Source organism: Saccostrea cucullata, unplaced genomic scaffold (genome assembly GCF_032062105.1).
Source record: "Saccostrea cucullata isolate Sc308-1 unplaced genomic scaffold, CSIRO_AGI_Scuc_v1 ctg898, whole genome shotgun sequence".
Classification (NCBI taxonomy): Eukaryota; Metazoa; Mollusca; class Bivalvia; order Ostreida; family Ostreidae; genus Saccostrea; species Saccostrea cuccullata.
In genome coordinates this window covers 581309-605791 of record NW_026935768.1, presented here as the reverse complement: position 1 = coordinate 605791, position 24483 = coordinate 581309, and the positions used below count along the sequence as shown (strand labels likewise).

Below are 24483 nucleotides of genomic sequence, written 5' to 3'. Positions count from 1 at the left end.
TTCCTTCCTAGAAGTGTATATCAAGATTATTCTAAACACTTTAGATCTAGCACATAACCCCTGAAAAAAGTTCGTTGGTTTATTTAATAAGTTCCTAAATTTGATTTTGCACTGTGTTCTCTTGAGTATTTTAAACCTACTTGAACCTTTATAATTTTTGTCCTATTTAGTCTTTGTTTTAAACTACTGGTTTATTCTCATTGATGTACATGCACATGATGTATTCTATGAGGAATGGATTGATCTGAGCTTTACTAAAGTTTATCTCCCTTTGAACATGTAAGGTATGGACTTTCTAGGTCATATTAACACAAGCTGTCTAGAATTATTATTAATTTATTAACACATGTGAACAACTTGTGGCATGAAATCACATTATATTCACTGAAAGTCAATAAAGGTTTGACTTTTAATAATTGAATTATCTTCATAAGGTATATTGTTAATTATAAATTGAGAGTAAAATGTTATTTTAATTATAGGATTCCAATCTTTGCTAATACAAGCGTAGGATGTATGTTAATTTACATGTTCATACAGAGAGAAAATAAGCATTTATAAGGTATGAAGGAAACAGAGAAACATACAGACAAGTAATGAATGTGTACATACAGAGAGAGAATCAAAGAGAGTTGGGGGGGGGGTGTACAGACCAAAAAAAAAGAGAAAATATCAGGGTGTGTGGGAAACAGAGAAACAAACAGACAAAGAGTGTATGAGTACATACTGAAAGAGAATCAGCCCCTGTAATAGTGTGAAGCTAAAAGAGAAAAATACAGGTAAATTACACAGAGAGAATCAGCTTTTGTGAAAATACAGAGAAACACACAGACAAAAAAAGTCCACTGGTTATTTTACAAACCTTTTTTTCTCAAAAACGATTTTTTTTAAAATAAATTGTATCTCACATATAAGGATATATGTGATTTTTCCTCTTGAGATTTTTTTTTGGGGGGGGGGAGCTTTTCCCTTTTTTGGCCTGTTATCATCTTCTATTCAGACAAACTCAAGGCTTAATTATGTTTTGTAAATCTTAAAATATTTATTTTTGTCATCTCAGCAGAAAAAAAAATTCTGCAATTTGTAAGTAACCAAGAATGAAAATATATTCCTTTCATGATCACTGTTGTGTATAAAAAGGAATAACAAAAATGGTATACTGTTTCAAGTATTTTCAATACACCATTTAAAAAAAAAGAACGCAAGACTGAAGGAAACGTCTTGTTTGACCTATGACCTTTGAACCTGCTGTCGGTTGACTAACTTCCAATAACATTGTATGTCAGTTTAACATGGTTTACTTGTCTGCTATATGTGCTATTGGTGATTGACGGCTCTACTTAGCAAGTCATTTACCCACTGTCAGTCGCAGCTCTCAGTATCTTTTTCACCACCTGACAAGCAGCATGAAGAGTGACTGACTCTCCTTGTCTTGTTCCATTTAGACAACTTTTTCTTTTCTTTAAAGGAATTTTTTTTTTAATTTGTTGATTTTTTTTTTCATGTTTGGATTTTTTTTTTTCTGTCAGAGCCTACACTTGGATGTTTCTGATATTTATAGAAAAAGTTGAAGTGTTGCTGTGTGAAGCACATTATTGATTTCTAAAACAGTTTTATTTTTGCATTGTTTGACGAAAAAAAATCTCTAAGAGTTGGGAGAGGAGGGGAAAAAAAACTTTGTTCTGAACAGCGATTCCACAGAGAGGAAGAAACACTTGGGCCTGTGTGGAGAAGCAAGTTTCTGGATTACCCTTTGTCAACTCATGTTATTCCTCTCATTGTGATCATCAGTGTTTCCTGCATCTAATTGCAGTGGGTTAAATTTAGAAGAAAAAAAGTGAACTCCCAAAAAATTCTTCCTGCTCCAGAATAAAAAAAAATATTAACTTCAGAGCACAACAGTTGGACTTGGTAGGCAGCAGGACTGAGAGCAGTGTCTACCAGTAACATGCTTATTGGGGATCCGCGTTCTGACTTCTCCAAGATGTCCAGTATGAAGTGTGACAGTGCTCATTCTCCCGTGGACTCTCCCCCATTCTATGCTGCTTTTTCCCCACACCCCTCCTTCCTCCACCCTGCCATTTCTCAGATTTATGGACGAGGATCAGTCCCCTTTCTGGAAGACAGATTCAAGAGAGAGGACCCACATTTATTCTCCCCCTCAGAGAGAACGAAATCTGACTTCCCCCACCCCCCTCCTCTGTGTTTGCCAACATCAGAACATGCTAAGATGTTGGAGCTGGACTTGACCCATGGTCAGTATCGCGGGAGTGACCGGCACTCTCCACTTAGTCCTTCTGAGTACTACCGTCGGCGGGATATCCTAAGTACTGGCAGTAGTTCTCATTCAAGTCCCACTTCTTCACTTTCTGGGGAAATGAATTTGTCTCGCTACAGAGGACAAAAATTTGGAAATTGTGAGGTAAGAAGATTATTATAATGATAATATATATGAGGTGAGAAAGTTATTGTTATGGTAATTTATATTAGGGTACTATAGGGTGCATGACTTTCGTGAGAATTTTTCATATTTATGCAATTTAATTTTTTCTGTGAAAATTACAGAATCAATTGTAAAAATGTTTATGAATGTAAATTTTAGAAATAAAAAGGAAAAATGACATAATAGGGAATTGAGTTCTTTGAAAAAAGAAAAAAAAAATAGATAATACTTAACCTTTCCAGTGATTGGAAAGTGCTCCTTTATGGTAAAATTCTGTGAAAACTTGGTAATTGACAATAATTGATGAATTCTCAAATGCATCTATTAAAAGAAAAATACAGGGGGATCTGTAGGGCTTTGTATATGGATTTTTTGTCATTTTGAAAACAATTCATTGTATTCAATTATCAATCGCTAGACAGTATATGTCACAGCAAAATAAAACAAATTATTAATCATGTAAATTTTATGAATGAGTGTTTTTATTTCCTTGGGCATTGTGTAACAATATAGCCTCTTGATGTAATATCCATGCAGCCATTGTGTTTTTTGTGTCATCTATTACTAATCCTCAATCAGACCCACTCAAAATACGTAACGACTTTTGTTTTTAGATTAGTGCTGAGTTGTTTGACAAGTCTATCATTTATAAATTAAAAATAAAGTTACGCAGGCGGATCAGTGGGATTCAAACTTCTACATGTACATATTTTAATTGAGCAAGAAATAAAGCCAAGTAAAAAAAATTATAGTGGGCAGGTCTTGGTAAAGGTTTTAATTTATAGAAATATGTGTGGAGGAGAGGAGAAATGGCATACATGTATAACTGATTGACTCAAATCTTTTTCCTTTTCTTTCTCTCTTATTCCTTTTTTTCCACTTCCTCGGATTATGCAGTGCTGTTATTTTAAGACACACACGAGTTGATAAGAATTACAAACATTTGTTTATTGGTGCCTTATCAAGCAAGTTTATAGTATGTACAAATTGCTGTACACTTTGGCAATCAGGATGGTCTTTTTCCCACACAACAAACTGAACAGTATGTATATCTGGCGATACATGTATATATAATTCTTGATGAAACTTAATTTCATACATGTATTCTTTTTGTGTCAACATAATTTTTTTTTTTGTTAAATTTCAAAGTTTTTAAAGTGATCAAGACACAATTTGTAAATTTATGTTTACTGCAAAGGATCAGTTTTCAACACCTGACTTTTACCTGATCATTGATCAATAAATCTTGAATTTAACAATGCTTTCATACAAGGGCATAGTGCATGAGGACATTATAAGGGTATTTGCCAAAGTTAGGACCCTTGGTATTACAAATCATAAAGTGCTATTGTTGTGTATTCAGGTTGATATATTCTGCAAAATCACATTTCTTTTGATATGAGATTAATATCTTTGATTATGTTGTTAGATTTTAATTTGATAAACAGCTTTTTAAATATGATCGGCTCAAATAGGATCCGATTTGACGGAAAACACAACAGGAGTATGTTTATGGTTAAGCAGTTATTTTGTTTCGTACGGTCTCGCAGGTCACGATAAACAAAAACAATCATTTAATATAAATGCCTCCTAGAGGCCAGTTTATTGTGTCGACTTTTATGCCATAATTAATAATGCCCCAATTAAACCTCATAATAAGCAGCTGTAGGCCGAATTTGCAATTAAATTCCTTGTCTGATTTTGAGGCTATTGTCAAACAGAAATATTTAACCTTTTTTCCTCAACAAATTTTTTTACGTGTACTTTAAAAAACTAATCTTATAATGATAGGTATTAGTATATAGATTGGATGTATCTTTATCATTATAATAATTGACAGTAAAAATTTGATTACAACATATGACATATGGTTTTATTTTTTTTTATTTTATTAGTCTTCGTAGATTGAAATCAAAATTGCCCTTTTCTTGATTTTTTGCAAATATGCAGGGATCGACACTAACTTTAAAACCATAGTTGCCACCTGGGCTAGCAATTTCTTATTTCTACTAGCCCTGTTCAAGTACTAGTTGTCCAGCAGCCAAAGGCTGTTGGGGGGAGCCTGCCCCCAGGAAATTTTAAAAATAGAGATGCCAAATCTTGCATTCTGGTAGTATTTTAGGTAAAATTATATTATCTCATTTTATGACTTTACCTGAGACATTTTTCTATTTGAAAAATTCCACATTTATAATCATTTACAGTATTTCGAATCACCTTAATGCATTTTGACTTGCAAAAATATAATTATGTAAAAAATATGTATGAAAATAAATTTCAAAAAGAATCAAGTACATGTACATTGTGTGTAAATTAATTATTGTTGTTGCTCTGAATAAGTGTTTAGTGAAAAATTACAGTAGCCCTGCAGGGCAAGTTTAAAGGCATGTTTAGTAGCCCGACCTCAATATTCAGTTGTCCCGGGCCAGCGAGCTACCGTTAGTGTAAAACCCTGATATGTGTAACTGTTATTTTTTAATGTCAGAGATGAGTATTTGATTTTCAGAAAATTTATTAGTCTAAGATATTCATTAAATTTAAAAAGATAATTATTGTTCGGCCTACCACTCATTAGAATATTATTAATGGAATTAGAAGTTGAAATAATGGAAATCAGATTCTTAACATTTTACTTTTAATTTTTTTTTCCAATGTAAAAAGTCGGGAAAACTTACAAGAATTTATTTTTATTACACGTCTATTCTTCCATAGGGTCAAGAGGGATTAGAGGAATTATGTAAGGTGTTACTTTACTCGTACATAAAAAGGATAATCTCTCAATATGTATATTCATTTATAATCTTATTAAGTCAGGATATTGACAATTTAGTTGTTGAAGGAGAACTTTTTAAAGAAGGCATGGATATGACCTAGTAACACACATTTATAAGCAAAAGATATTTACAGTGCACTCCAGCACATTAATATGCAAGGTGCAGACAGATTCTTTTAAATGTACTGGTCTTTCACCTGAACTATATAATAGGAATATAAAGAATGTGATTCATCAGTCTATTACAATCAATTAATGTTTATTTAATACTAGTAACTATAAGATATACAGTATATCAAATTAACCTGCAAAGGGGCAGTTTTATGCATTATAAACTGCAGTTTAATTATTGGCTTAAAAAGAAACATTAAATCTGTTCAAAGTAAGGTTATACCAGTATAACTTGGGTAGCTATTAAATTCATTCCTCATATTCAAAAATTATCATTCAGTACAGAAATAAGAAAAAGTGGAGATGCACATTAAATGAGGTGAAAAAGTTGTATGTTCATTGAACTCTTTTACCTAGACTTATAGTGCTACATGTATGCAAATATGTATAATAAATGGATTTATATATATATTTTTTTAATCAATATTTTGAAATAAATACTTTTAAAATTTCATTTCCGCTGATTAGGAAAACAAAAAATTGCCTCACAGGTAAATTCCGGAAATGAAAACAAAATTATGTCAGAAATGAAATTAAAAAATGTCGGAAATGCTATGCAGATTTCCGGAAATGAAATGCAGCATTTTAAAAGCAACATCAAGGGGGTTAATTCATACATTTTAATGAATTTAACTCATTTTTACTTAAAACGCAACATTATATAATTTAACTAATTTATTTAGATTGAAAATAAAAGCCACACATATATATAGAAGGACAAACCAAGAAATCAACCTAATTTTCCACCCACGGATATGTGAATAGAATTATGTCAGTAGCTTCCACTTCTGTACATATTTTAGGTCAGCAGTGTTTCCCAATTATTTAAGCTTTAACTGCTGGGATATAATTATGTTGATTTCACCAGCTTGCATTATTCAACATAATTTTTTCCAGCTAAATATGGGTACAAATCTATCTATATGTACATGTACATGTCTATATTTAATACAGGTATGTGGTAATAGTTCATATATAGGAATCCTGATAATGATGTCATTATAAGCATATTTAAAATGATGTCTTTCCAGGAGAATGGCATAATGGAGAAGTGTGAAGATGGCGCTGTTAACCTCACATCGGGAAGAGAGCCCACAGAAAATGGCACTATGAAAGACGAGAATATAAAGGTAACACCCCTTACCCCCACCCCCGAAAAAATGTGTCAAATAAAACTGAAAAAAAATTATTACAGTCATTGCCAATGAGATTGAATTTGGTTTAACCTTATTTGGCCAATCAGTCACCATGCTGTTCTCTTGCTCTTTTTTGCTTGATGAAACGTTTGGTAAATTAGTTGTGGTGGCACATATTGTTTCTGTGTAAAGCATCACTAAACATAAATGTTACCTCTTTCTAAGGGGCCCTCACCCATTTCTCAGGAGGCAGAGGACAAAAGCCCACATCACCGTGGAATGGGTTCCTTCTCCCCGGGCCCAAACTCTCCCACCCCCACCCAGAGTGCAGCTAAACGTAAAGTCAAGTCCAACAGTGCCATAGAGCTCACCAGTGGCAGCCAGCCCCTCATGATGATGGCAGCCCAGCACGGGGTGCTCCCACAGCAGATGCAGCAGTTGCTCCAGCAACAGAATCAGGGTCTTACAGCTCAGCAACTTCAGCAGCAGATGATGCAACATCAGACAGCAATGTTGCAGCACCAGGTATATATTCTTATTTTTTTTTAACAAGCTAAAAATTGTACAAGGAAGTGGGGCTTCTTGGTACCTCTATTTCTCCGTCATTTACAAATGCACGAATATATCTATAAATACAGAAATTATTTAGTGTCACTCATTTAATTTATTATGTAATGCTAACAAGATGATCAGTCAAGATGAATGATTCAGAAAAATATTTTTCGAGACTTTTTTTGTGTTCAGAAGCAGCTTGTCTTGCATTGCAGGTCATTTGCAAGTTTTTCTCGTAAATAAAAATCTTCTGTTACAGTAGTCAAGTAGACAGAGAAAAATGATATTTCTTCATATGAGTACTGAATCTGACCAGTTTTTCAAAGTGAAGCATATAATATTGAGAACAGCACAGTTCTGACCTTTCTTAAACCTTAGGTGACCAAATGCTTATAAGTATTTATAGGTTTATGTCCAAAGGCTATGGCACAGGTTGTTAGAAAATCAACAGTTTTTAGGGCAAAAAGAACAAATAGTTCATACCTTTCTGGTCACCAACTTGTCCACTGACTGTCATATTTTACTGTAATAAACACTATATAAACTATAAACACTATAATGAACCTTGCTATAAACACTATAGCTGAACCGTCCATATGAAAGAAACCAAAAAAAAAATCATGCTTTTTAAAGAAAAAAAATTGTTAGGTGTTGTTATTTGTGATATCTTCTGTTTTTTAACAAATTGAGAAATAAAAACTGACATTGTTATAAATTAAGAAATTGTATACATGCATGCACATAAGAGATTTATAAATTGGTGACATATTTCAAATGTATTTTTACTACAGTATTAATCTTTTCTTCAAAAATATTCAATATATATTTTATGAGACTGCATGCTAACGTACGTATTGGCTATGTTTAATCTAAAGTGTTTATAATTCTATTCAAAGCCCTTTCAAAAGTCAGAACAAGAATCTTACTCTACCCCCCACCCCTACGTTATATTTGACACTCTTGAAAAATAGATCAGTGTTTTGTGGATATATGTCAGGTACTAAAATAATAAATTATGAAATCACTATTATCATTGTGCAGTAAGTGTTCATCAGTGTCTGCAATTGTTTATATTTCCTTGTAAAAATGACATTTCCTCTTAAAATGTTAGAGGAGGCACTTATTTGTGTTGCTGTTCCCATCACTGTATATAACCAAGTTGGGTTTATTACTTTTTTAAGATGAAGGGGAAGTCCTTGCAGATTTGGAAACAATGGGAAAAAGGCATCAAGTTAGATGTTTTCATCTGTTATGAAGAAGCCAGAGTGTCTATATTGTTTTTTTAATTTATATATGCAGACAAACCACTATCATTTGTTTAGGCCCTAAATGAGCCTTTGTTTATCTTAACATTGGGTAAAATTTACATAATTACACAAATTTAGCTGTCTGTGGTCCAAATTTAGAGAGAGAATAAATAAAACCTGCATGTGAAAACAGTTTATTCTCAATTTGTCAGTGCCGAGAAGGAACATTGTTTCCTTTTATGTTTTGCAGCAGTAAGTCAAATATAGTATTTTATGCTATTCTTACTTGCGTAACTGGTAATTTTTTCCCCTTCTCTCTTTTTTTAGCCTTTTTTTGAATCATTAATTTCTCTTTTAGAACATGTTGTAAATTCATCGGATATTTCAAATAATTTTGAAATATTTCTTTTCTGAGCAGCAACAGAAACTTCAAGAACATATCCTTCAGGAACTCAATGAGCAACTTCAACTCAATGTCATTCAGCAGTCTCAGCTAATGCAGGGCACTTCTGATAAAAGCAAGAACAACAAGCAACAGTTGCAGCAACTAGCTGTGCAACAACAGCAACTTGTGCAGCAAATCCAGCAGATACAGATTCAGCAACGGCAGTTTCTCCTAGCATGCCTGGTTCAGCCATTTGGAGGGCCTCAAGGTAGACATAACCATATTTAATGCTTGTAATTTTTGTAGACTTGAAGTTTGGTAGGGCATGAAAAAAAAGATCTTAATTGGGAAAAAGAAAATGAAAAGTATAAATTTAATCGGGTTTTTGTTCTTCAAACTTATTAGAAGGATGGTTATAGAGTCAGGTGCATTGTAACTGAAGTGTAAAATTTACATTAGCAACTTAAGCTTTTGATTTCCTTATTATGAATTATCAAAGCTTTCTTCATGCCAAAAACAAGATTTTGTACAAATAAAAATCAAGGGTTTTCTCAGATTTACAAAATGAACCAATGCCCTCTCTTATATGTGTAATATACTAGCTGTTCCAGATTCTATTTTGAAGCACAAAGAGTGAAGGGCCTGGAATACCATATCAATAGATCATTGAATTAATACCTAAATTAAATTTCCTGACATACAACAATGTTTGTGAAAAACAGGAGCCATTAATAAGAAAAAAAGGCAGAAGCTTGTGTGCGTGTTTGTTACTGTTGTCTTTTATGATGTTATTTACATCTGATATGAATCACATCAATTCCAGATGAAAAACTAGCATTTCCTGGAGTTAGACCATCTGCTGACAAATAAAACTAAAAAAGAAGCTAAAGATAATGATGTTTTGTTATGTTAAGAGGAAGTCGAAACGGACCCTCAGCATGTTAGGCTCCATTCATTAGTTACTTTGAACATGATGCAATGTGCTGACTAGATATGGTTTAATTAGTGACATTTCGGTGTTCCAGGCGCACCTTACATGTGTTGTTGTTGTTTTAAAGTCTTTAATCTTAATACCATGATTCATTTTAGTATTGGAGGTTAATTAATTGAAAAAAAAATTCAAACTTTTAATTTGTATTTATATGCCAAAAAAATTATGCTCACCAAAATTAGAAAACATTGGCAATAACCATTGTTTATATTGAGTCTTGCTCAGTCCTTTTATAATAAAAAATTTTATGGATAATTTTATTTTTTTTAACAATATTGTGTTCAGCTGTCAGCAAATATCTTGTGTCACCTGAATACTTTTTGCAAAGTTAGGCATGATAAAGGCACACAATTGTAAGACAAAAGGGTATTTAATACAGTAAATCTTTGTCCATTCATCCCCCCCCCTTTTTGCAGAGAAACATGATAAAGGCAAAAAGAAAAACCATTTTAGAAACATTTTTATTGGTTTAGCCCCCCACGATTCCCTTTTAATTTGCTTCCTGTGCCTATAGGCCACATGTTTGCAACCTTGAAAATTTATTGAAAACTTTTGGTTAAATATTTTAATCACAAGGAACAGTGTAGGAATGGCCTTCTGTTTGATATTCACTATAAATAACAGATTTAATGTCAGTCTATAGTTCACTCACCTTCTAGTCTTTTTTAACCCTTATAACTTTTTATATATAATACATATTCAATAATCTGGCTGAATTAATGGAAACTTTTGCCTGTAATTCCTATAATAAAACACATCTTTGATTTATAGTCCATTAATGTCTGGAAAATAAAGGCAATGATAGCTTGATCACTGTATTAATAAACACCACCAATCACTTGCCCTTTGGGAAACATTAAACAAAATCTAACATGCACTGATATATCGATTATCCCTTAAAACAATTCTGTGGATCAAGAAAAAAAATTGTATCGAGATATGGCCTTGATACACTTTGAAAAGATGATAGACATATTGATATTTAGCACTGTCAAATTTGGTGTAAAATCAGCAGATTTTTTACAAAAAAAGAAGATGATAAAATCTTGGTTGTTCACTATATATACACATATATTTGTATAACATCTAGATAGATATTTTATTGAAATATCAATTCTCAGTCGGACATCTTGAGTGATAGTAAACCAGTAATTTATCATGTACATGTAATATATACAGTAAACTTTGTATTTTTCAGGTAACAATCTGTTTCATATCATTTGCAAATATCTTAGGTTAACAGTATTTTTTTCTCTTGATGTCAGTCCAAATTTTATTCGTAAGTGAATGCATGCATAAAAAGTTTATTTTTTAAATATATGTAAGATAGCTATAAATGGCATAATTTAGATCAGTGTTTGCACTTATTAGGAGGTATAGTTACTGCCATTTGAACTTTGTACATTTCCAGTAAATGTACTTTCTTGGTACTATAATGGTTAACAAACCTGAAAACACTGGTAACGAGTGATCAAAGTTGTCAATAAAATGACAGGTTATTCACGCATTTACATTAAAAAAGGAGGCATAGCAGCATTAGATAAAAAACAATACCATTATAAATAAATGAAGAGATCATGATTTGGGAATAAATGCACTTTTGTCACATTCTGAACTTTAAATAAGATCAAAGCTAAAAAAAAACGTCTTTGACAATTAAGTCATTGGGAACATTTTAATATACAAGCCTCTTCCTGGATTAATACATTGGTCACTGAAAAAAACAGTTAATGGTTAATGTAATGAAAGAGTAGCATAAATAATCACCAACAGACAAAACATAAAGAATGTACTTTCTAAAAATAGGGCTCCACTTTGTGATCAGCCTCCAATTGAGTTCAATGGAGTCTTTCCAAAATTAAAGAGTTCAACAATTAAAACTGACTACCTAGCTTTTGTCTGTGTATGATTCTGTTTTTTAGTTTGATCTATATCATTTGAGTTTTCGGCACTCTGTCATTATATAGTCTGGAACTGTGTTTTTGAAATAGGTTTATTTGAAAATGTCATGCTGAATTTTTGAAAAAAAAAAAAATGTCAGTGATCCAGCAGTCTTACTTAATTTTGCAATTTCCATGCATTTATAAGAAAAAAATCATATAATTGTTGGCATGAATTAATCCTATTTGGTGTTTATAAAATTATAAAAATTCTATATATCCATATACTTATTTTTTAATGTTTAAATGAATAATTGCATTATTGAATGCCAGCTAAGCACAAATATATATTAACCTGGTCAGCAAATAATTAATCAGGCCAAAGTTGTCACTTAGAATCCACATAGTGTGAGGGACATGTGTCCATAAAATGTGGCATTTTAGACCACTGAGTATACATAATGGGCAGAAGGTGTCAACAAATTATTGCTGTGTGACACCTGAGTTAGGGGCTGGCCAGGTAAACAAACAAGTAAACATCAACAAAACCCACCTGTCCCCTGACCCAGTAAACTCGATATGGTCCTCCTCACAGGTAAGATCTCGCTGTCTGAGCGGTCTGTATTGGTCATTGGTTATAGGACATGTGTCAGGAGTGTTAATTAATATGTGGTAATTACTATACATATAAAGTGTTCTGCTGGGAATACTTATAAGTATACTACATGTGATTGGCTTAATCATAAGGAATTAGTCCTTATTTTTGATGTTCTGACAATAAATTCTGCTCAGTAAAAACAGCTAAGAAATTCTAGAGAAAAGAACCTAAGTTAATATAATTATTTAAATATATATTTAGAACTTATGTTTTACTTTATATTTTAAATCATTTCATTAAAATATAGGGTCAATATATTGATTTAAACTCAGAATTGATAATTAACACATAGGTTTCATATATTTTGTCAAACTTGATGATCAAGGTCTTAAGTTAATTTTTAGCTCCATTGGTCAAAGACCAGGAGAGCTAACATCTGTCTGCATTGATAAGGTATCACTTGTCTGTCTGTTTGTCTGTCTGTCCATCTCTAAACAATTTTTCGAAATGCTATTCCATAGCCTACAACTTTAGCCCTAAATCAAACTTGGTACACAAGTAAACTTTACAATGATAGTAATCCTTTATCTAAACAATTTAAATGATGTTGCCATAGCTACCACAATACATTTTCATGAAAATATAATTCTGTAATTTGAGAACTTAAAATTCAATGCAGTATTAGAAAACATATGACAAATAGCAACAACACATTTGAGGAGGAAAGAGAAAGAATTGCTGTGAGAGTTTTTCTGTTTTTGATTTGCTTATTTCTCTGGTGGAAACTGACAAAAAATGTTTCTATTTATACCCTGCGTTGTTTACACTGGGCCGAGGGTGGTCCACTGTTTGTTTACTCAGGTTTGTCTGGAACTAATGCTTTTGTTTACAGTGTTTGTGTATAAATCCCTCCCTTATCTAGATAGCTGGCATTCTCACCTGCTTGGGATCTGATCAGAAATGCAGCTGTAAAATGAATGCACTAGTGTTTCCAAAGATCTCCATTTTGTTGATTTTACACTGATTAAGATTTGAAATGGAAATTATTTACTGTTGGGATTCTGACATCTGTAAATAAATACATATAAATGGGTTTCAAACTTGCACAGGAAGCTGAGACATGTTTCTTAAGGGTTAAGATGTAGTTTCCATAATTTAGAATTTATATAAAATTATTATGATTCCAAACTGATCGAAGGCTTAATATCTTAGCCTGTCAAATAAAAGGATATATTGAAATAGAATATCCTATATGTGTGCGCATGCAACAAGAATTGAAACTATCAGGTTTTGAATATTTTTCCTTATTTAGGCTCATTGAATAAAAAAAAAATCAACAAGGTTTCAATTATCAGAGTACCAGTGAATTTTTTTTCAATTCACAAATAATATGGATGACTGAAACTTAAGGGGGGTCCGAGTTACTTTAATTGAAGCTGCAAAGGTTTAGGGGATTGAAGAACCATAGAAATTGACAAATAGTGTTTTAGAGAAAAAAAAATTAGTGGATGATGAAAGGCATTATAAGCATGCATGGTAGCTTTGCTACTGTTTTAATGTGTTCTAAATGATAAATCCATCACTTTATGATATTTTACAGCTTATTATTTTAAGTCACTGGATTACACTTTACCTACATTTTTTCTCCCATCTCCCTTTTATCTTATCCAGCTCTCCAAGATCGAGCAGTTTTAGCCATAGTCAATACTTCAGGGCTCTCAAACCCCAAAACAGATGCCAGATAAACAACCCCTGAATTAAAAAAAATCAGTCTAAAAAAATAAAACAAACAAGTACACTGTAGTTCATTGATCTCTCCTGTGCAGAGTGTAAATAAAAATAGCAGCAGCGGAAATTAACGACCCACTTCGTGTTCTCAATTAACCTGAAATCCGCACTGTTCCCCAGACTCTTTTATTTTGTTGTTGGAGGGAACTGCTATGATCTAAGTATACTTGTCATTGTGATATCAGGTTTTATTTTTTGAAAAATAAAAAATGGGAAGGGTATGTTCCTTGATGTACTCAAATATTTTTTAAAATAAACTTCGGATTTTTATCCTCACCTGCAGCTGCAGATTGGATATAAAATGGTAGATAACTTGTGGAAAGCCCTGTACATAGTTGTACAAACATCAGCAAGGGCTTCAAGTTAATTTGTTTACAAATTGTGTTGTTTGCGACCTTGGGTTCAGTCTGAATAGACAAGGCAGAATTTCATTGTTTATTTTTTTTAGGCAGCCAGAAATAAATTTGGCAAAGCAGCAATTTTTTTGTTCAGAAACAGTCACACCATGTGACCATACAAATGGTGCATGCTCTTGATTTTGAAATGGAAATGTCCATATCATGTGAAATGTTATTATTTTTGTAAGGGATTTGATTAGTCAGTGTGCAAAAATTAGTTGTAAACGTGAAGCCGGGAGATCAATACTGAAATATATGTTTACACTATCCGTGCTGGCAATGTTTAGCTGTTATTGTTGTGGCCCAAAGACAACACTAGCTTTGTTTATCATACTAGCAAAACAAGAACATTGATTAAATTTTCTGCCTGACACAACCATCTGAGTTCATGCCACTGCCATAGGTTCGGGGAAAGATGTTCATGGTGTGATCTACCTCAGGATAGTGTGACATGTTTTTCTTAACCAGACCATTTTTTTACCCCCCAGGGATGATGTCCCCCACTGAAATTCAGCAGTTGTGGAAGGAAGTGGCCACCCAGTCAGGCCTGGAGGGGGAGCAGAAGTCTGTGTTCAATGGACTGTCCTCCCCCAACACTCCCACACAGTGGCCAAACGGTATAACAGCCGAGGGATTCTTACCTGCCGCAGGTAAAAATCTTTACCATGAGGATTTCTTATTTAAGGATTATGGATGTAATATGTAGCTCTTTTACAGATTGAAGTTGTTTAGTGGAATCAAGAAGTTTCTTTAAAATTTTTTGTTACAGAAAAAATATCATCTTTAAATGTTTTTCTTTCATTTTTAGCTGTTTTTGATGTAATTGGACTTATCCTTTTGACAAACTTTTTTTATTATTCATAATTGTACTGTATAATGAATATAAAGTGTTCAGATGAAAGGCAAAAGAGAGTTATTGAAAAAAAAGTAAGATAAAAGAAATAGTCTACAAGAGGCTTTTGTTACAATATCATTGTATTCACAGCACTAAGTAAATCACACAAGTGTAAGATCTGTTCTTATTTATCACACAGGGCTTTTGAACCAGCCTCTGATTTCAGTTGACACAGAGGAGAAGGCAGGATCCCTCAAGACGGGCTGCTTGTTTCGTCACGGTCGCTGTAAGTGGCCAAACTGCGATACCCCATGCGAGGACCAAGCCGAGTTTCAGAGGTGAGAATGAAAATGTCACCACAAACACCTCCATCTCACTTAATATACAGATATACAACAGTATCCAATAGTAGAGGCTGACATTAGCAACCTGTGATTTCTAAAACCGCAAGCCTAGGTCGTACTGTGGTTAACTTGACTATCTAGGACATTGCTCCCTTAGAGGAGAGGATCAAGGAGTGAAATTTGAAGTCGCCCGTGAAGGTTTAAGGCACCTTGTTTTGTAGGGCTGGGTATTGGCCCAAGATTTCGTATTGCGATATATTGCGATATTTTTAACTGTATTGCGATATGTATTGCAATATTTTTAATGTAATTTAAATGGCATTTTCTTACTATATTTAATTAAATTTACATGCAGAATGTACATAACTATGATAAATAACCAACGCGTAAAAAAATCTTGTTGATTTCATTTAAGTTATATTCTGAAATGTTCCCACAAAGCAACTTCTGTCTTACTGTTTGGCTTAAGAACAAACTTTCATACATTCATTTCTATATTTAATGTCAAAATTCCTAAATCTAAGCATATTGCCAATATATCGATATTACAAAATCGTATTGCGATACGATATTTTTCGTCATTGTATTGCAATATATTGAAATATCGATATTATTGCCCAGCCCTATTGTTTTGAATACATGTCCTTGTTTGATATAACTTTGTAATACATTACCTTGTCATAATACTAGTAACCTGAGATAGAATCAGATATTTATATATTTGTTAAGGTTTTCCGCAATGACCTTGTTTGTTTTTTATTATCTGAGAATTTTTTTTAAAAAGTATGAATTTTGGGTTCGCTTATTTTTGATATGATGATTGGGGAATTTATAACCATTGGTAAAAAGGCAGTAAACAATTTTAAAACTCGTTTTTGCTCAACACTGTAGAATTATGTATACATTTGAATTGTAAAAATATTGGTAGGTACATCTGGTCTCCTACTAGGAAATTTTTGCTGATAGGTGCAGAAGTAATTCAGTATTTACATAAAGCAGTAGAATAAAAATTGAGAAAACATATGTATCTATAAGAGATGTTCAGGTACAGAAAGATTAAATAGTGCACAAAAATTGAAAAAAGAAGTCGTGCACTGCATAGATAAACATAGATAAAAGATATATCTGATTTAAAGTATCCAATTCTGATGAATGAAGCGAGAAAGACAAATTTTAGAGAGACAGTGCACTATGGTGATGTTTTGTAAAAGGAAAAATTACCAGTAAATAAAAAATTTTAAAAATTGCATTTCCTGCATTTAAATAAGAATATTAAACAATTAGCATCTATTATTATAAATTTGTGGATTCTTTTTCAGGCATCTGGCCACTGAACATCAACTGGATGACCGCAGCACCGCCCAAGCTCGGGTTCAAATGCAGGTGGTCAGTCAACTGGAAATTCAGGTAAATGTTGTCCTAATAATGTACAGGTGTTCAGACAAGTTAAATCGTCTCTCAAAATTCTACACTGCTTCTCAAGTCAATTTACAGGTCCAAAATATATACAACTGAGTTGTGACATTTTAGTTCATCAAGTGATTCATTTTTAACTTGTTGAAATAATCAAGTCAGCTCAGATACATGTATTTCATCATCAACACCTATCCCTATTGAACTTTTCAATTTAACCCAGTGACTGAATTACACTATTGATTTGAATGGTTGTTATTGACTTATTTTAGTAATTAGTGGGTTTTTTTTAGTTGAAAACAGGCAAACTAAGATAATATGTTTGGCCAAGGATCAATCGTCTATGATTGCATAGATTTATTTTCAAGAAATGTTACCTAAGGATATAAAAAAAAGATGGAAGCACAGATTAAGTTCTCTAGCCTATGTCAACAAGTTGCTATAACAGAATTTTTTTTTTCCTACTGCAGTTTATTTTCTCAGGCGATTGACACACTTATGAATGAGAAAAGGATGCAGTACGATTTATAATTAGCAGCAACTGGGAGAGTTTCTTTTGTTTCTCAGGCATCAGTCAAAAAGTCTAATGACAAAAAAAAATACAAAGACGTAGAAAAGAAATTGAACATGAGAGGGAAGTTTGTGATTATGACATATTAAAAATAGGTGCAGATTTAGAAGTATGTAGGATTAATGAGGACCAAAGACTCATACAGCACTATGTCAGTAGGTCACTCGTACAAGTGGAGGTGTGGCTGCCGTGCATTTTTGCATATCAGACGTTCAAGACATCGCCACTGATCAAACTGATTATCTAAGAACGCATGAAAGCAACTTCCGTTTATCAGAATAATTTAGTTACAAGCATGTTTTTAGAGCCTTGCGTGGTTGAAGTGCAGGTTTGACTATTTAAGTTTGACATGCGAAGCACATTATGATTTTTTTTATTTTTATCTAGGATCTATTACTGAATAGAGAATAAAATTATGATGTAGTTGCTTTAGGTTTTTTTTAGTTATCTGTATAAAATGGCCTTATAATGCTAGATCCTGAAAGATTATTTGTACTGTTTAGAAATGCCAAAGGATATTTTAACTTGTTACTTGTGATATAGCTTTTCAATCCTTACCAAAAAAAATTTATACAATATATTTTTTATAATTTTCCTATTTCTATTGTTTCATGAATCTGTTGAATTAGCATAATTTTTCTATTCCTTTGTGTGCCTTACTTAAAAAAGAACCTATACCCCTTTTTTGCTCTAGGCGTATATACTTATTTTTAATTCTAGTTATGTCAGAAACCAAAAAAGCTTTTGCAATAATAAGGCATCCATTATTCATCATTCTGTCTGTCTGTAAACAGGTTTTTGAATTAATACTCCTACAGTTTTAGTCAAATTATTTCAATAAATTAAATTAAAGGACATTTTGTAAGAATGATCAGGTACATGTATATGGTTATATACAGTGCTTTTTTATGTCATCAAAGCCTTTTATACCCAGCTTTTATATAGCTTAATGGTAATTAATAAATATTAAAAATGTTTATTAATACCTCATTGCTTAGTTTTACTTCAAAGAATTCTTGATTCATTTGTGTGCTCCTTTACATGAACACCTAACTTAGGGTTATTGCAGCTTTACCTCATTTGAGTGGGGGTAGTTCATAAAGCTATGGTTATATATGTATATATTCACCTTGTTTCTCAAATGACACAGTGTTCAATTTCTAAAATAATTTTTTTTTTTCATACTACTAATGGATTTAAATGGTGTATATATTTATTAGTCTGTGTAATGCATGACTGTTGTATTAAAATAAAAAAATATCACTTACTTTGGTATGTAATTAATACTTTGATGTAATTTTCAGTGGGTCCTTTCCTTTTAAACATTTATATAGATTGTGAAGCAGATAGCATTATTCAATATTTGTTTGTTTGTAATTCGATCAGATTGCTTTGGCAGTGTTTTTCAGATGGGGGCCATTATAGATTGCAAGATAAGTAACAAACAGACTGAAAAAGTCACTGATCCAAATGATTCTGCAATCTTCTGTCATCAGATTTATTAGATAACTAGTGCTAATTGTAACGGGGACCGTTACAGATGTTCCCCAAACGCTCCCCATCTCCCTTTTGGTGCCATATTCCCTGTAAGCTTCATTAAATAAGACAAACTTTATGCATTTGAGACTTTTACAACGTTTACTCAGAAGGGTATCAAGTTCATTCAAATTTTAGCATTGCACGCGTGCGCATGTGAATGCATGTGCGTAATGACCATATCATTTTGTCTACACAATCTATATACTTTAATATACTAAATATTCAAGTATTTAATCTAAAAGTATTAAAACATACGCTCATTCAAGTGTATTTTTGATTTTAATCATTTCACGTGCACGCACGTGCATACATGAGCATGGTGGCATACCTTCTTGTAGAAGTTCATTACATCTATCTATGTTCTAAATCCCACTCTGTTTGGTTGAAAACCAAGGGAGTTATAGCTGATTAAAATTTCAGCCAATCAGATTGCAGCGTACGTTCACGCACGTGTATGGATGTGCATGGTGATTTCTTGTAGAAGTCCATTATATCTATCTATGTTCCAAATCTCATACTGTTTGGTTGAAAACTAAGGGAGTTATAGCTATTTAAAGTTTCAGCCAATCAGATTCCAGCGCACGTACACGCACGTGTATGGATGTGCATGGTGACCATACCCTCTTGTGGAAGTCTATTATATCTATCTATGTTCCAAATCCCATCCTGTTTGATTGAAAACCAAGGGAGTTATAGCTATTTAAAGTTTCAGCCAATCAGAGTGCAGCGCACGTGCATGCACGTGTTTTCATGAAAATTGTTATACATCATGTTGTAGGATATCCTAATGTATGGCTATGTACAAAATTTCAAAGGATTTCATCAAAAAACAAGAAAGATATTGAGACTTTAGTTTCAGCCAATCAGAGCGAAGCGCATGTGCATGCGCGTGAGATCTTGCTATTTTGACCATGTCATATTGTCTATACTACTACTATATCCTTATATTATGAGTCTCAAAGCATTTCATTAAAAAGGTAAAAATTTACGCCTATATCAATTAAATCGGTCATTTCACGTGTTGCTCGTGCGCGCTCTTGCAAGCACGTGCACACAAAATTGCATGTTGACAATGTCATCTTATCTACATTTATAATATGTCTATATAATCTAAATATTAAAGCATTACATCGAAAAATGTAAAAGTTACGGCAATTTCAAGCATATTGGTCATTTCACGTGTTGCACGTGCGCGCTCTTGCAAGCACGTGCGCGCAAAATGACCTTCGTTCCGCAAATCTACATAACATGCCTACTTACCCTAAAAAGGTTTCCCCTTAATCAGATTTGTACTTTACAAGATCATTCGCGGACAAAATTTTCCCGTGAAGAAAAATAATAATAACTAGATGCGATCTCGTTGCGAGCAACGAGTAGGTCTTCCGTCCGAATTTTTCGATAAGATGAGATATGACTTTGACTACGATCTTTGATAAAACATCATGGAATCATGCCTTTTCTATTTTGATTAAATCCTTTTGATTTAGATAATATCATCAATGCGTACTTAATTTGCACATTAATTCTTTTCTTTTTTCTACTTTGAGAAACAACCAAAACCAATTAAAAAAGACTGAAGAACTTACTTGTAAGAAAACCTTGGATTATGAATGTAGTTTGACACAGAATTGCAACGAACCTACGACGTGACAATCCAAGTATCCCTACACATTTCATTGCTCCTTATGTTACTTTCGTTCAAGCAAACGTTCGGCTGCCTCTGTTAACCGCTATTGCGAAATGTCGGAATTGACAGACATCGCCGCCATTTAGTTCCCGCTTCAGATTTTTGAATGTTAATATCTCGAGTTTGAATTTATAAATTTACAAACGAATTATATATTCAGCCTAATAAGAAAAGTTTCTATCAAATATACTAATATCATTTGAAAATATTGAAAAACAAAAAAGTTAAAGACGAGAGACTTTTGGCCCCTCTATACCCCTAATTTGAAGGACTAACCCCGTTTACTTGATATCAAATGAAAGGTCTTACTATATTGCACATTTTTTATTATATATGTCTTAACAAAATATTAACAGGTAAAAAGATATAAAAGAAAACGTGTCAATTTTTGCGAGATGAGTATGATGCTATTTTCGAGCCCAGGCGAGCGTCGATGCCTTCTTACCTGGAAAGCTTTATATGCAAAATGTCACATCTACTATCCTTCCTCTACCTTCACTGAAAATCTCAAGTCGATATCTTAAGTCGTTTAGGAGGAGATCTCAGGACAAGCTGACCCTCTAAAAATCAATAAATCGTCCATATCTCAAGACCGGAAGTGACGACGTACTTACGAAAAATTTCCGACAAGGTTCAGATAAATATCTATCAGATCTGAAAATTTGGTGAGAATCGGTCCAGCCGTTTTTGAGAAATCGCGTGCACAAAATCAGTAAGAAAAATAATAATAATAATAATAATAATAGGGAAAAAGAAACCGAACGAAAACAATAAGGTCTTCCGTTGGAGACGGAAGACCTTAATAACTAGATGCGTTCTTGTTGCTAGGGCAACAAGCAGGTCTTCCGCCCGACTTTTCGTTAGAAATCTCTGCTCCGTCAGGCCATGAAATAGATTTCAGAATGTATTTTTATCGTTTACTTTCATTGACAGCAGTCTCTCAACATAGATCGTGATTATTACAGTTATTCCACAAAATATCTCAAAATATAGCTTTTAAAAATCGACAAAATCTTCCATACATTATAAACAAGAAAGAAAAGTCATATACAACTGAAAAAAAACAGAAACATAGAAAACATTTTTGCAACGCCCCCAGCGGGATTCGAACCCCCGACAGTGAGACAAAGTTTGGATCGGTCATATCTTTGCAACAAATGCACGCATGAAAATGTTGAAAATATATTTAGAGTTCTTAAAAGATACTCTATCAACCCTGTGATTTCCAAAGAAAAATAGTGAAAAACAAAAAAGTTGAGAAATAAGACTTTTAGAATCTACTTCCGTTTGCGACCGGAAGTCAGAACGACGAAAAATGAAGGTCGATCAACACATCTACATTCGATGTTCTATCACGTCCGTAAGTTTCAGTTTTATATCTGTTACTGTTCACGAGAATTTTTTGCGACAAAATTCCATTTAAAAAATACAAATTTCCCCAAAAAAACGCAAACGGAAGTAAATTTCGAAAAAGTGAGGGACACCCCTGGAGATATTAACATGATGCACCATCCCTGAAAAAATCGTTCAAATTGAACCACGCACAGCGGAGATATGACCTGTACTATGAAAAGTGGAATAATAATAATAATAACTAGAAACGATCTCGTTGCTAGCAACGAGAGGTCTTCCGTCCGATTCAGGAAAAAAAATCTCGTATAATCGAGCTGAAAAGTGATTCAAAATTTTGGTCGCAAAGAGGATTGAACCCATGTCGCCTTTTTCTGTTTTATCCCCAACGCGCAAACCATAAAGCTTTTGGGAGTACTGCTCTAAATATACTTGTGTGTATACTTTTGCAACAGTACACCTGTCTAAGAATCATAAAAGGCGGGTCACTATCAATAATTTGCGCCAAACGCCACGAGTAAATATTCGTGCATTTTCATACATTTTATTTGCTAAAAACTCGACTCTGCAGAACCAGAGAAGGTTTTCTACAGGTCCATTCCCCATCATGGGGATGACCTTACTTGCACATTGGCACCATGTGTATTATCGGCGCAGCCTATTTATGAGAAAATGAAATGAATATTTTTTAGTGTTTAAGAAAACGTTGAACCTACGCTTGCGAAAGTTCTAAGACATTCAAAGATATTTAATTTCTTCTTTATCAAATCAAGAAACTGATTATACGTTAAATCAGCAAATAGGGGCCTTTACTTATGCCATGAATATCACAGAAAAAGATTCAAAATTTTGGTCGCAAAGAGGATTGAACCCATGTCGCCTTTTTCTGTTTTATCCCCAACGCGCAAACCATAAAGCTTTTGGGAGTACTGCTCTAAATATACTTGTGTGTATACTTTTGCAACAGTACACCTGTCTAAGAATCATAAAAGGCGGGTCACTATTAATAATTTGCGCCAAACGCCAGGAGTAAATATTCGCGCATTTTCTTTGAACTTATCTATTAAATTGGTGTGATAGCTGCAATGAAATAAAATAAATAAAACGTTCTTATTGCCTTTATTTTATTTCGACGTTTAAAAGTCTTTGTACACATTACATATATCGTATCTAGCCCAGTTACACTTAAGTAGTGAAACGGAAATTAAGTGTTAAGATCGACACTGAATTGCAACGTACTACTACGTGAAAGTCCACGTAGTTTTGTTTACATTTCATGCTTTCGTATGTCAGAATGGTTTAATCAAACGCTCAGCTGCCTCCATAAACCCCAATTGCGAAATGGCGGAATTGACAAAGACAGCCGCCATCTGGGGCCCGCTTCAGATTTTCAAATATTAATATCTAGAATTCAGATAAGCCAATTTTCAAACAACTTAGATAGTTATAATCTAATTGTTAAGATGAATACTTTTGATCAATAATGTATAACAAAGAATTGATCATTAGAGAGTTATAGATAAAAGACTTTTGGCCCCTCTTTGCCCCTAATTTGAAGGGTCAGCCCTATTTTTTTTATATCAAATGAAAGGTCTTGCGATATTGAACATTTTGTCTTCAATATGTTTTAACAAATTATGAACAGGAGTGAAGATATGAGACAAAATGCGTCAAATTTTGTGAGATATTTCTGAGACATTTTTTCGGCCCTACCGAACTTCGGTGCCTTTTGCGCTAGAAAGATTTGGAGACCCAATTACAACTCACCAAACCTTCCTCTTTTTTCCCTAAAAATCTCAAGTCCATATCTTAAGTCGTTTCGGAGGAGTTTCCCGGACAAGCCGACCCTCTGAAAATCAGAAAATCGTCCATATCTCACGACCGGAAGTGAGATAATCAAAAAGGAAAAAAACCTATCAAGATCAATTGAATATCTTTCAGATCTGAAAGTTTGGTAGAAATCGGACGAGCCATCTCTGAGAAATCGCTTGCACAAAATCGGTTGGAAGAATAATAATAATAATAGGGAAAAAGAAACCGAACGAAAACAAGAAGGTCTTCCGTTGGAGACGGAAGACCTTAATAAGAAACAGAGTAAAAACAATATGTTCCCCAACTTCGTTTGGGGAACATAATTACTCTTAGCAAGATTATTTTAAGGGAAAATGCCAGAGGATTAAATTCTAAAAATTTATAATTTTTATTGTATATATTAGGTGTAATTCAATCAAGTATACATTCAATTCTGCCAGAGATTATCTAAGTACAATGTAGTAACAAATTGAGTAATGAAATGAAATATTAATAGTTTGCAATGGCATCTAATGAAAAAGGGAATAACTGCCCCTTTATCCATAGTAAAAATAAACTAAAACACTTAAT

General features: G+C 33.2%; 1 protein-coding gene across 3 annotated transcripts in view; it reads left to right on the top strand.

Annotated features, from left to right (window-relative positions):
- LOC134243740 (forkhead box protein P1-like) overlaps positions 1 to 24483 on the top strand; it is a 60392-nt gene that overhangs the window by 22699 nt on the left and 13210 nt on the right. The window contains exons 1-7 of one of the 3 annotated variants that reach the window (XM_062725980.1): positions 1351 to 2422; positions 6419 to 6517; positions 6749 to 7048; positions 8741 to 8975; positions 14851 to 15012; positions 15397 to 15535; positions 16861 to 16948. In XM_062725980.1, coding sequence (XP_062581964.1) covers positions 1949 to 2422; positions 6419 to 6517; positions 6749 to 7048; positions 8741 to 8975; positions 14851 to 15012; positions 15397 to 15535; positions 16861 to 16948 — 1497 coding nt within the window. In that variant the 5' untranslated portion in view covers positions 1351 to 1948. Of the gene's footprint in view, positions 1 to 1350; positions 2423 to 3401; positions 3486 to 6418; positions 6518 to 6748; positions 7049 to 8740; positions 8976 to 14850; positions 15013 to 15396; positions 15536 to 16860; positions 16949 to 24483 lie in introns of those variants that run through there. The other 2 variants (XM_062725982.1, XM_062725981.1) reach the window with 2 other exon arrangements.